General features: G+C 46.4%; 1 protein-coding gene across 12 annotated transcripts in view; it reads right to left on the bottom strand.

Annotated features, from left to right (window-relative positions):
- DNM1 (dynamin 1) overlaps positions 1-15,477 on the bottom strand; it is a 730,607-nt gene that overhangs the window by 221,933 nt on the left and 493,197 nt on the right. For 8 of the 12 annotated variants that reach the window (XM_086924906.1, XM_086924901.1, XM_086924903.1 and 5 more), the window contains exon 14: positions 1,612-1,623. The exons of the other annotated variants lie outside the window; for them this stretch is intronic. In XM_086924906.1, coding sequence (XP_086781032.1) covers positions 1,612-1,623 — 12 coding nt within the window. The remainder of the gene's footprint in view (positions 1-1,611; positions 1,624-15,477) is intronic. 12 annotated transcript variants of the gene reach the window in all.

The raw sequence follows: 15,477 nt of genomic DNA, 5'->3' as shown, positions 1-15,477 counted from the left end.
TCAGAGGTCTTTTGTAAGGCGTTGGCAGGGGGTTCAGAAGAAGTTGAAAGTGAAGACCTACCCCGCTTCTGAGATCTCCTCGAAGATGTAGCAGAGGAGGCATTATCACTCGAAATAGGGTCTTTGCGTGACTAATTTTGCAACCAGGAGAGTAGATGTCCCTCTCGGTCTCTCAAAGTCTTTGAAGAGAAAGTCCGACAGATCTTGCAGTAGCCTTGTGGTCAGGGTACAAACAATAAATACAATCTTTATGTTTGTCCTCCACATAAAGCATCTTCTTTGAACAGGTGGCACAGGCTTTGAATAAAGCCTTCTTCTCCATGTGAGAAATCCTGAAAAATGGAAATTGAAGAATAACAGTTGAAACACAGAAGTTGAAGAGAAATCTGCGCAGAGCTCAGTGGAGACTCCCTTGCACAACGTGCAGTAGAAAATCAGAGGCTCTGAGGCTCTCTCAGGAGGGTTCTATGGGGTGAGGCTGTTCTGATTGGCTGTTCAGTTCTCTTTTGCAAAAAGAGGTGGATATGCTACAAAATGAGATGAAGCCTAGGCCTTTTTCCTTTTTTAGTACCTACTGCTATGGTATTTTTTATTTACCGGGGACTCCCATTCCGACGACGGGGAATGATACAAGCTATGGGAATCTATGAAAGTTCCAATACTGGAGTAAATTGATATTGCTTTTGTACTATTTGGGTTAGACTTCAAGTAAAGATAAGCATTTTTAAAACAGTTGCAGAATTTGGTGCACTTTTATCAAATTGTCAGTATAGATGATGTTGTACGTAACTAGACCTAGTACATCACTAGAGTAAGAAGGGCTCAGTCACGGCTTTGTCTCCCAGAATAATCATTTTGTGCCAGGAACCTCCAACGTTCAGAGGCAGATTTGACCACTGATGTTGAGTTTAGGGTCTCTAGGTGATGCTATCAACATCGAGGGTGTTGTGGTGTTTCTATCTGGGTGAATGTTTGGGGGTTTGGTGTTAGCATCAGGGTCTGTGGATGTTGGTGTCAATAGAAGGATCTCTGGGTTTTGGGAACAAGGCCTTGAGGTGATTACAACTGAGGATCTTCATGTCAATGAACTTAATGCCAGGCTCTTTGGCTGTCAGAGCTTCAGGGTACTGATATCAGTACCTTTAACTGTGGGCACCAGTGTCTTTTGCTGCGAGTGTAAAGAGTGTCTAGGAGTTAGTGTTGATTCTAGGGTGTCTCTTTCTTGGTGCCAGGATCTCGTGTTTGAGGTACGAGTCTCTGGACGTTGATATTGGTGTTTCTGGTTCTGTTTTTTTTGGTACTGGAGTCAGGGTTTCTGGGTGGGAAAGTTGATATTTGGTTGTCAAGGTCTTGATGTCAGGTTCTCTTGGTACGGGCGTTGCTACTGAGGTGTCTGAGCCGTCAGCTCTTGATGCAGGTGTCAGGAACCTCCGAGTGTTGGTGCCAAGTCTACCTCCAAAGAAATCCTCCAGGTGTGTCTCTGTTAGCAACAAAGGAGAGCCCTAACATTTCTTCATCCCCAGTCTGCACATGGGTGGCATTGTCCTGACACTGCTCTCCTAGATGCACCATTAAAGCTCATCATGACAGCCACTGCAGGCTTCTACTCACCAGGATCTCATCCTGCACAGGGTAACCATAGCAACAGCAGCACAGCATAGAGGCAGGAGAAAAAGAGAGAGAGAGAGAGAGGGGGGAGCACAAGAGAAGACACATGTTACCTGGTGAGCGAGAGCAGAACAAGTCATGGAGAGTTCGGAAAGAATCTCACTAAAAATCATTCCCCCACCTCCTCAAGTCGGGCCGATATATTGGGGTCTATGAACTTGAGTTAATCAGTCGAACAGAATTCATCCAATGGGAGAATCCTTACAAGCCAAGATTAGGTACAGCTGATACACAATGCCTACATCGCACGAGGACCGCCCAGGAAGGGAGCGCCTCTTGATCACCATGTACCCAGCTGAGGTTTTACAACTAATAATTGGATGCAAAATATATTTAGTTCGGCATGTTCCTCCATGACCAATGGTTGTGCTGTTGGTTCTCGCTACGTATGTTTTTTTAGGCATCCTTTAACAATGCCACAAACTATTTATTTATACTAAAAAAACAGCTTTTAGCATGCTGCATTCCACGTCCAGCCAGGGGACCTCCTCTTTAGTCTTTTAGTGATCAACTTATGGGATTCAAGGCTGAGGAGAGAGGAGTGCAGTGTCATGCTGAGAAGAACAAAGATTACAGCAAGCTCTAGGCACTGGGACTGCAGGGTTACTGAGGAGCACAGCTTTCATCTGAGACCAGGATTAGTGTCACCCAGTTGCTGTGCATAGATTTGAGAAGTTACTGGATGGTACCAGTCTTCAGATAATACTAATTTGAGACGGATTTTGAGAAGCACCAGCCTAGAGGTGTCGCTACAAGAAACCACTGTGAGGGTTGTGGACATGACCTGCATGAATCTACAACTCAAGCTAGTGTGGCCCAGTCATTCATGGTACGGCTCCACAACCAGTACTGGCATGACTCCCCGATGACTGAAACACTGACATAAATACAAGGTGCCTTGAAGCCCAGCAGAGCAGCAATGTGAGCTGAATTAGACTGGAGCAGGAGTGCCTTTTGATCAATTCTCTGCAGTTTTGTACGAACAAAAAGTAATACAAATATGGAATTGGGTGCGAAAAGGAGATACTCTGCCCTTTGTGACTGAACGGTAGTAGGTTTGCAAATATCGTTTGCTTCTGACATGTCTACTGCCTACTGGAACCAGATTCCTGTCTCCTGGTTTGGGCACAGGTTCAGAACGATGATGTAAAAGTCAGGCTTTCCTCAGTGGTATGGCTGAGAATAGATGGAAGGAGAAGATGGAAAGGTACAGGAGCAGGAAGACTAGCAGCTTCTGAAGGAGGGAGGGTAGCTGCTAAGGAGGACACAAACAGGAGCAAAGCCTATCAATGCCAGAAGCAGCTGCAATGAGAGACATAATGGCTGCATGTGGACAGCACACCCGACCGCAGCATCATTCTCTCTTAGTTCACAGAATCTCTTTCATACAGAGGGTTTTCTTTTCTTGTGAGTATTCAGCACAACACTCACCAGCCCGAAACACCTCCATGTGTCAGTGATGTATGTCACAACCTCTTCCTGTGTACTCTTATATTAGCCCAAATGAACAACGTACTGACCTTTGGTTGTGCTCTTTCTGGTGGATACTCTACTTAACCGTAGACTTCTCATCTTAGAAATATCCCCCTAGAGCTAGACTGGAGCCAGAGATTTTTTCGCAGCAGTGCTCAGGTGTCGTTATGTGGAGTCCAGAGGCTCTGCGTTGGCTCCATCCCACCCAGGATATGATGGAATGGAGGTGCATATGAGCACCACAACACAACATATCTGCCTCCTTTCCGCATGCTCAGACGCGGAGCATGAATAATTGCTGGTAACAGTGTGCTGAAAACGAATTGGAACCTTTTTTGATGTTGAAAGGAGGCCAATCACAAGAATGTATAGGTGGGAAGGCAGTGAGAAATCCACCGTTAGAATAGAGTATCTATCAAAAAGAGCATTCCCGAAGGTAAGTTACTTGTTCATCTGATGGATACTTCTAGCAGTAAATTCCTGTTGACTTTTGTAGGATTTGATATCGATTTCATATTATAGTTTATTTATATATCATTGTATTATGTATAAACATATAATCGTGTATCAAACTTTGGATTCTATAATCTACATGCTGAAGTTAAAATAGTCTTCAACATTATCCTCTGTTTCATTCAATAGCAAGGCATTGCTCATTCCTTTCCCATCCCAACAGGTCAGAAACGTGTGTCTGCGAATGCCCCTGGAAGAAGGGCCTAAGGATGCACCAACACGCAAGCTCCACACCTCTCTCGTGTAAATCTTTTCCCTTTCTGTTGGCCGTGGACGGTGTTATCTGTCCTCCTTTCTACCCAAACAGTTGTACTCTCCTACAAACAGAATGGAATAGGAGAGTATGCAAGGAAAATGTCTTTGATCCTACATCAAGATAAGTTAATATAAGGTAAAATATTGTGTATAAAGTGCGCTCTTCAAGTTCTCTTTGTTAACCTGATGTATAAATGCCACACCTGTTATGTGATTGCTATTAAATATCCGAGAACACTCGTGGTGTCAGTCTCTCACGTATGCAGCAGTCATTACTTTGTATTTTGGACTCAGAAAGGAGGAGTTCACAGACCCGTCCCTTGAGTGCACCTTTTCTCCTGAGTGGAGAAATGGACACCATTTTTCTTGTGAAGGAGATGGTGCACCCATCTGCCATAGGAAGGTAGACAACCCAAGGGACGGAGTTGGATGCTCCCAGTGTCTCAGTTCACAGTGGAAGGGAGGCTGCAGTACATTTCTAATGTTTCTTATAATTCTGCATCCTAGAATAAATAAGAACACAGCACCTACCCAAGGTGGAGGGTTTGTGGAGTGCACGCAGGTCAACAAGTCTTGCTGAATCAGACGGTCGAAATATCCTTCCAGCCAGACCTAGCAGTCAAGGCAGTAGTGCTTTGTGAATGTTTACATGGACACCCAAGTCGCAGCCTGGCAGATGTCAAGAACAGGCACTCTCGTGCCAACACAATGGTAGGAGTCTTTGACCTGGGGGAATAGGCTCTCATCATCTGGAGAAGTGTGGCTCACTGGTTAGAGGAGGCAGACCTGGAAGCAGAGGTCAGCCCGGGACCAGGGTTCAATTCCCGGCTCGGCGGGGTCTTGAGCCCTAAAATGTCCATGGACTCGACAATTCTCGCTCCGGTGCCTACTCGTTTCACGGGTTCACACTCTGCGACTCTGGGCAATAGCTTGCTTAATCTCAACAACGGCCCCTCGCGGCTGGATGCCTGGCTTTCACCTTGCGGATACCCTGCTGGGGTTATCTCACAGGGGAATACCAGGACGGGTTCCCTAATCAAGCGCTTAGAAACCGCTTGGTGATTTGCGCTATATACATTCCTGTACATTTACATCTCAGGAGGGCTGTTTCTTAGCCAGTATAAAGCACATCTTATTGCACGGGACCATCCACCTCGACAAGGTCCTTTTCTACCCAGCCTACCCTTTCTTTGCTCCAGAGAACTCCACAAAAAGATGATCTTTCACTCAATGGCCCTTGGTACGATCAACGTAAAAGCTTAAAGCCTCTTTGGGGTCCAAACGATGGAGCTTTCCCTCCTCTTTCAAACGGTAAGGAGGAACAAAAACGCTGGTAGGGTAATGGACTACCCAACGTGGAAGAGAGTCACAACTTTTGGTAAGGAGGCTGCTCGAATCCTCAGCAACAATTTGCTTGGGGAAAAAAAGTGGTGTGTGGTTGTTGTACTGAACATGCCTTTGGCTGTTGCAATGAAAGTGCCTCATGTGACGAGCTGATGTAATACCAATGAGGACAAACCTCTGCAAGGTCAGGAGATGCAGCGAGCAGCTGAGCATCAACTACAAGGGCGCACACGAGAGGAATGTCAAGATCAAGTTAAGGTACACTAGTGGCATGACAAATGGCGTGGGAGGAAACATGTGTGTCAACTCTTTAACAAACCTCATCATGACAGGTGATTTGAACAAGGAAGCATGGTATAGCAAAAGTACAAAAGTTGAAAGGGCCAAACAATACCCTTTAAAAGTGCCTAGTGCAAGGCCCTTCTTGGCTAAAGACAAAGCCATCAAAAGGAATCGGACAGCTTTGCCTCTAAGGGTCTGTGATGCCACCACAACACATTAAGAATTTGTCACATCATAAATGGATTTTGTGGCACTGTGCCTGGTGGCAAGGATACATCCACTACTTCAGGCAACAAATCAAAAGTTGTCAACTATTCAACTGTCACAGCTCAATCTCCTCGTGTGTTGGTGAAGATTGTTTAGATTTGGGTGGAGGACCCTTCACTGTTACTGAGACAGGAAGCCCTTGCAGGGTGACAGCATGATCAGGGGATAGATGCTCATGCCCTGTAGTTTCAGCAGCCACCCTCTCCTGGTCCGATCTTGGGCCACTAGGAGGACTTGGGCCCAGCTGTTCCTGATCTTCCTCAGAACTCTGGGCAGATGAGGCAGAATTGGGAAGGCGTACAGGAGTCCATTAGTGCTTCTAGCCAGAATGCATCATCTAACAAGTATTCTTGCAAAACCTCAAACATTCAGAATTGTTGACATTGTGTATTCTGGACGGCCGGGAAAATACCTAGCCAGGGTTCTACCCACTATTGGAAGCCAACTTAGAATGCTGAAGTCACTTGTGATCTGCCAGGCAACGCCTGCTCAGTTCATCTGCTCTGGCATGGAGGGATCCTCCCAGGTTATTTGTGGGAAGATACCTGGTGCTCGAACCTCCTCCAGTGATAACAAGTCACCTGGCACAGGCCCCAGGACCCCTCGTGGAGTTGTATCCAAGAGCCTGCAGCCTACCCTTCTTGAGTGGCAGGAAGGCCTTCAAAGCCAGACCAATGGTCTGCAGCTCCAGCAAACTGATGAGGAGCCAGATCTCTGTGGAAATCCAGAGTCCTCAGATTTCCAACTTCACCAGATGAGTTCCCCATTCCAGCAGTAATGTATCCATTACCACCTCAATTCGGGGTGGGCCAATTGCTTTTCATCAGCTACAACTGCACATCTCAAGCTATCTCCTCTGAGACCTGGATGGTTTCAGAGAGGCTGTCTCAATGCTTGACCAACTGGAACTTCAAGATCCACCAAAGCATGCATGTGCCAGATGGCATAGTTGACAAGGAGGATGCACGAGGCCAAGAAGCCTCAGAGTCCCGCTCACTGTGCTGCAGTACGGAAGCCTGAACATCCTTGCCATGACAAGTCTATAGACTTCATATAGTTCCCCAGGTACCCAGCAGGTAAGATCTGGATCAACATGAACATTTTAAAATGTGTGCTAACGAAAGAAAGCAGTCAAGGGTCGAAGTTCTAGGATAGCCTTGAGTTTGGAAGGAGTCAAGAGTCCCAAGGAACGTGCTGTACCGGTTTTATTTTATTTATTTATTTAAATTTATATAGCACCTTATCACCCAGAGGTCTCTAAGCGCTTGTCCAAAAGTACATACTGAATACTCACGGGGCCAGAACACTTAGGAAGAGCCCCAAGCCTCCCGGAAGAGCATGGTTTTGAGCATCTTCCTGAAGGGTAAGAGGCTCGATTCCTTGCGCAGATGTATTGGCAAATTGTTCCAGGCCACTGGGATCGCATTGGAAAAAGCACGCCCTCCCATAGCAGATAGGCTGAAACGGGGGCGGACCAAAAGAGTGGCATCTGTCGAGGGGAGTGTCCTGCTGGGAACATATGGAACCAAGCGCTCCTTGATATATCTTGCCGCATTTCCATATAGGGCTTTGTGTGTTATACAAAGACCCTTAAACATTATTCTTTGCCTAATTGGCAGCCAGTGAAGCTCACGCAACAAAGGTGTGACATGTGTCCACCTCGGTTTTTTAAAGACCAGTCTGGCTGCATCATTCATGACTGTTTGTAGCTCCGCTTTTTTTAAAGCGTTCCAAAGCAGAGTCTGCCTTCTCTACGAAGAGTTGAGACTCATCAACGGCATATCCAGTGGCGAGGCCTGACATCCTCAGAGAATCCAGTAAACCTCATCCGAGCATATTTACAGAGCAACACAGGTATTGACTGCCCTATCCAGGAAATCCATGGTATCCAGGCTTACGCGTATAACGTACTTGGTCAAATCCTGCCCATCATGTATCTCACAGAGGCCCTGAGATCTTGTGCGCTATGTTCCAAAGGCATGAGTGTAGCATCCCAGCAGGCAGACTGAATTCACAGATGGCGCTGCCAGACGAACTGTGAATTCACAGATGGCGCTGCCAGACCAACGGAATAAAATATGCATTTGCCAAAAGCATCAATCCTCTTAGAATCTGTCTGGAGGAGTGGTTGAAATTAAGAACAATAGTTACTTACCTGTAATCTGTGGTTCTCCAGTATTGGTGTTTTTCATAGATTCACATGCCTGAGTCATTCCCCGTCGTCGGAGTGGGAGTCCCACGGTACACAAAAAAGCAATAATTTGCATAAAATAACCAAAGAAGCATGGTAATAACCAACCAGCAAGTAAAGTAGCCCTAAGCTACAGGAACAAAAACTTCCACACTCCTGACTATCCTAGTCATTTTGTATAGCCCAAACTGCAGCCAATCAGGCGACAGCACCCACCCGAATGTTCTCCCCAGAGGCTCAGGCTCTCAGATTTTCTCGCACAGGAGTGAAGCCAATATAATCGCCTGAGGAGCCTCTGAGGGGAGGTGGGCGGGTGTATGTGAATCTATGAAAGTCACCAATACTGGGGAACCACAGATTACAGGTAAGTAACTATTGTTCTTCTCTGGGGTGTCTTTCATAGATTCACATGCCTGAATCAGAGTAGATAGCAGTACAAACCATAATGCTCATAGACGCTCCTTGTATCATAGTACATACACATGCTTTGCAAAAGAGAATGACATGTAAAATAAGCATCTAAAAGAGCATAGAGGAGGAGGGAGAACAGAGGCTCACCTTATTTGAAAAGATTGCGAAGAACTGCTCGTCCCACTGAAGTATCTGCATCGCTTGCAGCATCCAAACAGTAATGCTTGGAGAACGTATGCTTGCTGGACCAAGTTGCCGCTCTGTGCAGATTTGATGGAGAGGCACACTAGCGAAAAGGGCTGTTGAAGAGGAGATCGCCCTCGTAGAATGTGCCCTCGGCAACGATTGTAGAGGCCTTCCCAATTGTTGATGACATAGACTGATTGCTGAGGACACCCAGCGGGCTATGGTCTGTTTGGATACAGCGTATCCTTGACGTAGCCTTCCGTATGCTACAAATAACTGATATTTCTTACGCAATGTTGCAGTTTGTTGGCGATAGAATTTGAGACATCTCCTGATGTCAAGGGAATGCAACGCCTTTTCCACCACTGTTTGCAGATTAGGAAAGAATGTCTTTAGAATCACTGGCTCATTAAGATGAAAGTCAGAGGGAACTTTAGGCATGTAACTTGGATTGGTACGAAGCACCACTGAATTTGAAGTGAATTGTAAAAAAAGAGACTTGGTTGTGAATGCCTAAATGTCGCTGACCCTACGTGTCGACGTCAGTGCTAGAAGTAGAGAAACCTTCCATGAAAGGAATTTGAGATCCACTTTATGAATAGGTTCAAAGGGGTGAGGCATGAGCTGGGTGAGCACCACATTTAAGTACCAGGATGGAGGTGGACGTCGAATAGGAGGAAACATTCGGAATAGACCTTTAAAGAATTGTTGGATTATTCTAGCAGAATACAGAGAGTTAGAGCCATCTTGACGGAACCTGGAAAGGGTTGCCAAAAACACCTTCAGTGTGGAACAAGACAAGCCAGATCTAGCCAAATGAAGAAAGAACGGCAAGATCTATTCTGGTTTAGCGTGAATTGGATGTAAATTGGCAGAGTGACACCAGGCACAAAACCTTTTCCATTTAAGTTTGTATGTCTTAATAGTGGCAGGCGCTCTAGCATTGGCTAAAAGCTCTTGACAATCCTCTGGGATATTTAGATGGGCGAATTCAACGTGTTGAGGAGCCAAGCTGCTAATTTCAAGGAAGCTTTGGTCCGGATGACAGATTTGACCCCTTTGCATTGTCAGAAGATTCGGTATTGGTGGAAGCTGAATGGGATTGCACTCCGAGAGGAGTAGAAGTTCGGTAAACCAATATTGGCAAGGCCACCTGGGCGCAATGAGAATGAGGCGACATGGTTGCCGTTTCATTTTTCGGATGACTCTGGGAACCAAAGGAATCGGCGGAAAGGCGTATGCATATATCTGAGACCAGTTCATCGAAAGCGCATCTCCCCTTAAGTCCTTGTAGGGAATCCAGCTTGCAAAGTGTGGGCATTTGCGGTTCTAAATTGTTGCAAACAAATCCAGGTCGGGGAGACCCCACTCTCAAAAGACTCGGTCCACAGTCGGTTGATGGATCTCCCATTCGTGATTGGATACTGGAGCCCTGACGAGAGAATCCGCTGGTACATTGGTCATTCCTGAACATGAACTGCTGAAAGATTTATCTTGTGATTTAGAGCCCAATCCCAAATCTCCTGGGCTTGCTGAGAAAGAAGGGCCGATTTTGTGCTCCCTTGTTTGTTTAAGTAATGCATACTTGTTGTATTGGCTGTCTTGATTAGAACTATGGTCCTCTGTATTACTGCTCGAAAGGACTTCAAGGCCAGAAAAATAGCTCTCAGCTCTAGCAGATTTATGTGCCATTTCTTTTGTTGCGTATTCCATTTTCCGTTGACTGTCATTCCCTGAAGGTGTGTCCCCCATCCTTCGAGGGACGCATTAGTGGTGATGGTATACCTTGGCACTTCCGTCAGGAATGTACATCCTACTTGCAGATTTTCCTCTTGAATCCACCAGTGAAAAGCTTTTCTCATATGGTAAGTTATGCTGATCCTGTCGTCGAACGATCCCGAATCCTGCACCCATTGGAGGTTGACTTCCTCTTGTAAAGGTCTCATTCGGAGACGACAGTTGGGTAGGAGAGGGATGCAGGATGAGACCATCCCTAGAAAGGATTTGAACATCCGTACTGAAACGTACTCTTTTTCTCGCAAACGGAGAGCAATTTTGCAAATCTTGAGCTGCCTTTCTTTTGAGACGAAGGCTTGAGTGAGCCGAATGTCTAATGTGGCTCCCAGAAACAAATTTCTCTGTGATGGAGTAAGATGGGATTTTTTTTAATTGATTGAGAGTCCCAGAGACTGGAATAGCGTCAGGCATCTTTGAACATGCACTCTTGCTGCTCCTAAAGAACTGGCCTTGATAAGGCAATCGTCAAAGTACAGGAGAATTTGAATATCTTTCAAGCGAAGATGCGCAGCCACTGGAGCTAATATTTTCGTGAACACACGGGGTGCTGAACAAAGCCCAAATGGGAGAACCTTGAATAGAAAATCCCTGCCAGACACTCTGAATCTTACGAACTTCCTGTGCCTGGGAAGCATTGGTACATGAAAATAAGCATCCTGAAGGTCGAGGGTGGCCATGTGATCCCCTTTGGAAAGAAGCTGGAGGATTTCTTGAAGTGTTACATCCGGAAGGACAATATTTAGAGGTATTTGTTGAGGGCACGCAAGTCGAGGATAGGGCGCCATTCCCCTGACTTCTTTCGTATGAGGAAGAACCTCGAATAGAACCCTTTTCCTTTTGCAATTGAGGAATTTTTTCGATTGCTCCTTTCCGAATCATTACATTGATTTGGGAGAACAGCTCCCTGAGGTGAGCTGGTGGTGGACCCTTTGGAGGAGAATTTGGAGGGGTTTTGACAAATTCTAAAGCGTGTCCTCTGGACACTACATCCAGGACCCACCTGTCCGTAGTAATTTTGGACCAATTCGAGAAGAAATGGGCAGAAGTATGGGCAGAGGTGGTGGCAGGTGGTAAGTCTCATTGCTTTCTGGAGGAATCTCGTCCCCGGTAAGAAGGCTTTCTTTTTCCTTCAGATTAGTTGTTACCTCGCTGTCCCTATGTTTGTTGTTTATACGGTTGGTATCGCTGGTTACCTTGTGAAGGTTGGTCCAAGCATTGTTGAGAGTAGCCCCCTCTATTGGAATAAGATCCACGTCCTTTGACACCACGAAAGGACAATTTACAAAACTGCAGGCTTCCCAGCGACGTTGCAGTTTCTGTATCCTTCTTCATGACTTGCTGGGTCTCATCAATATGCTGGCAAAAGAGAAACTCCCCATCAAAAGGCATATTGATGATCCTAGCCTGGACCTCCTGGCAGAAGGATGTTGACTTCAGCCAACCCTGCCTTCTCAGCACTGCTGCACCTGCCAACTGTCGGAAGTCTGTAGATGCCACATCTACTGCTGCGTCAATCATCCCCGCAGAAGCACACTCTCCTTCATGCAATAGTTTCCTAGCTTCTGAACTTTCTGGGAGCTTTTCAATATATGGTGAGATATCCAACCACATTTGTCTATCATATCTCCCCAATATTGCTAGGGAGTTTGCAGCACGGACCGTAGTTGCAGCTATCGTTGACACTTTTTTGCCAATGGAGTCCAGACGTCTGCCATCCCTGTCAGGTGGAGCGGTCACTTGTGAAGATGGGTTCATGGCCCGTCTTTGGGCTGCTTGGGTGACAACCGACTCAGTCTTTGATTGCCCTAAAAGGCATGCAGGTGAGGTGAGAGGCGCTTTATACTTTTTCTCTACACGAGGTAAGACTGCAGGTAAAGAATTTGGAATTGACATGATTTTAAGGCCCTCCTTCCAGATGAAGTCTATTATCGGGATTGTCTTCACTTGTCTTTGTGGCTGATCTTTAAAGTCATATAAGAAACAATCATCTTGTTTAGTTTCCATAGAAATTAGGAACCTTTTTGTTGCTCTTTCCATTATGAGATGGAATCCTCCAATGTCTACAGGTGGAGAGTCCGCGGTATGAGGAGAAGTAGGTGATGGGGTTTGCGTCTGGTAATCGTCCCACTCCGACAATACAGATTTATCATCCACCTCTCCTTCTGCTCTGCCATTATCAGTTGTTATAGCCTCCTGAATATGGTGGGATTGTGCCGTAGAAGGTGGAATTGTGGAACATATTTCATGTGCTGTTGTTGGAGAAGACTGCCTTGGGGTTCTCAAGGTTGATGCAGGTGCTGGAGGCATGGGTGTTGAAGGAAGCGACTCGATTCAGATGTAGGGAACCGGCGGTAGTAGTCGTTCAACATATACTGCAAGTTGTCGAGGAGAGCTAAGAGCATCTGTGCTGTTGGCACCGTGGCAGGGGCTTGATCTATAGACTCAGGAAACTGCTCTTCCTCCTGATCCTCGTCCTGCAATTTTATAAGCAGCTCAGAAGGACTTCTGGCTGCACGGAACCTCTCATACACATCAGACTGTTCTTCATCCTCTTCTGAGTCTAAAAGTTGTTCAGGCAACTTCAACGGTGATAGAGCCGCTAAGGAAGAGCTTCGTCTTTCCAATAAAGAAGCCGCCGTAGACGGCGAGGCAAAGGAGGCAGCAGACGGTGCAGCAGACCAATCCTGCATATCTGTACACGATGAAAGAAGAGGCGTCGACGAACGAATCGTCGACGGGGATGGTGCATGAACTGTGGCCACTGATGAAACAATAAACTTTGTCGACGGGGCAATCATTGTCGACTATGTTTTCGGCGACGAGGCAATCTTCGTCGACGAAGTCTTCGACAACGAGGTAGTCTTCGTCGACGATGGAAATCTCGTCGACGATGTAGCCGTTGACGACAATGGAAATCTCGTCGACGGCAAGGTGATCTTCGTCGACGAGGAATCCGTCGACGGGTGACTTTCGTCGGCGGGCTAGGAATCGTCGAGGTGTTCTTCGTCGACGATGCGCTCGTCGACTGGACCTTTTCTACTCTTTGTCGATGAAGGAGCGTCGAAGCTTAAAGGTATTATCTTCGTCGCCGAGATGGGTTGAACTGAAACGGAGACCATCGTCGACGGGGAAGAAGCCGAAGACATTATCATTTTAGGTCTCGGCAATGAGAAAGTAACCGTCGACTTAGAGGAAACGTCAAAGATGGTGATTGTCGACGGAGGAGCAGTCAACGCCGTCGTCGACGAGGTCGATTTCTGCGACAGTCTTTTTGATGGTAAAGACTTTCCAGACTTTCTCGGGGGCATATTAAGCCCAGATCTTGAAGGTGGAGAAGCCTTTTTTGCGGTAGAGGAGGAAGGCAAGCTAGAATTCTTGGTGGACAAAGCTTTTCTCGAAACCTTAGCCCTTGGAGAAGATACCTCTTCCTCAATCTTTCTCTTTCTAGAGGAAATAGTAGACCCCCGAAGCCAGACTTCCTACCTCAGATAGAGGGTTGTCCTGGTCCTTGATCTTCTGCAACCACAGGAGAAGATGACCTTCCCTGTCTCTGAGGCTCTGCAGATCTTACAATCCTTTACCTCATGGTCTGGATACAGGCAATAAATGCATTTTTTGTGGGGATCTTCCTTAAAAAGCCTAAGCTTGCCACAAGACTCACAGGGTCTGAAGAGAGATTTAGAAGATGACATCCTAAAAGTAAGTTAGAAACCAGTCAGCAGAGCTCAGGGAGACTCTTTTCACAAGACGTGCAGTAGAAAATCTGAGAACATGAGCCTCTGGGGAGAACATTCTGGTGGGTGCTGTCGCCTGATTGGCTGCAGTTTGGTCTATACAAAATGACTAGGATAGTCAGGAGTGTGGAAGTTTTTGTTCCTGTAGCTTAGGGCTATTTTACTTGCTGGTTGGTTATTATCAAGATTCTTTGGTTATTTTATGCAAATTATTGCTTTTTTATGTACCGTGGGACTCCCACTCCGACGACGGGGAATGATTCAGGCATATGAATCTATGAAAGACACTCCAAAAAAATGATTTACTTTATTGGTTGAAGCCTTCACAATAAGGTTCTCTGGAGTGGGGTGCTAGTGAGAAACTCTGGGGTGCCAGGCAATGGTGTGTGATATCTTGCCACACAGGCAGGCAAGGCAAGAAGATGGTTTCGTTCAAGTAGCCATCACAGGTATCTGCGAGGCCATCAGTAAATGGAAGTACAGGCGTAGATGTGGCTGGCCCAGGCTGTACAACGTTTGCTTTGGTCGCAATGGAGGGCAGCTATAATCTTAGCACCTCAGCTGCCCTCCGAACCACATCTTCAAATGAAGCACTCGCTTCCATTGTTGGCCCAGTGGGCTACTCTGGCTGTGTCTAAGGAGGGAAAGAAAGCCCACTTGTGTTATGCAAATCAAGGTATGATGCATCATGTGTACAATGAGGGGGGAGCAAGCCATCCCCTTCAGCATTACCAACATTAACATCCTAAGATGCGCCCGGCTCGGATACAGGGTCAGAGTCAGAACCAAAAAGACAATTGAGCCTCTGCCTGTAGTTGCAACAAAACAGAAGCACAAGGTTAGGGTCAGGCTGCATGACGTCTGGTTGTGCTTTGTAGTTTTTTTGTTGGTTTTTTTGTTGTTGTTGGACTCGGCCCTTCTGGCAGGTTCACCCCTAAACTTTTTGCTTTTAAATATGACTTGGTGTTGGTTGTTTTTGGCTTCTGCGCACTTTAACACTGTGTCCCAGTGTTAAGTGTGTGCGAACTCTGAGTGCGAGTGGTGAGATTGGCCTGCCCTCCCATAGGAATGCATAGGGAATATGAGTGTCCATGGTAGTTCCTAATGTGAGAGGAGTGCAGGGGCGAGTTTGGTATGAGCGAACTTGTGAGATTAAATGCTGCGCGATTGTGGGCGCAGATTTAATGTGTCTAGTGTGGAAGTGCCACTTCTAGAAGGTGTACTAAATGTGCATTGACTGTCTGGCTTGTGATTGGCTGGACTGGCTGGTGTGCCTGGCTCCAGGAGTCAGGATGGGTCTGCCCCAGTGGGGAATGGAGAGATCTGCATGTTGATGAGAGGGAGGAGTACACCTGG

This window comes from Lissotriton vulgaris, chromosome 5 (assembly GCF_964263255.1).
Source record: "Lissotriton vulgaris chromosome 5, aLisVul1.2, whole genome shotgun sequence".
NCBI lineage: Eukaryota > Metazoa > Chordata > Amphibia > Caudata > Salamandridae > Lissotriton > Lissotriton vulgaris.
This window is presented reverse-complemented; position numbering and strand designations above follow the sequence as displayed.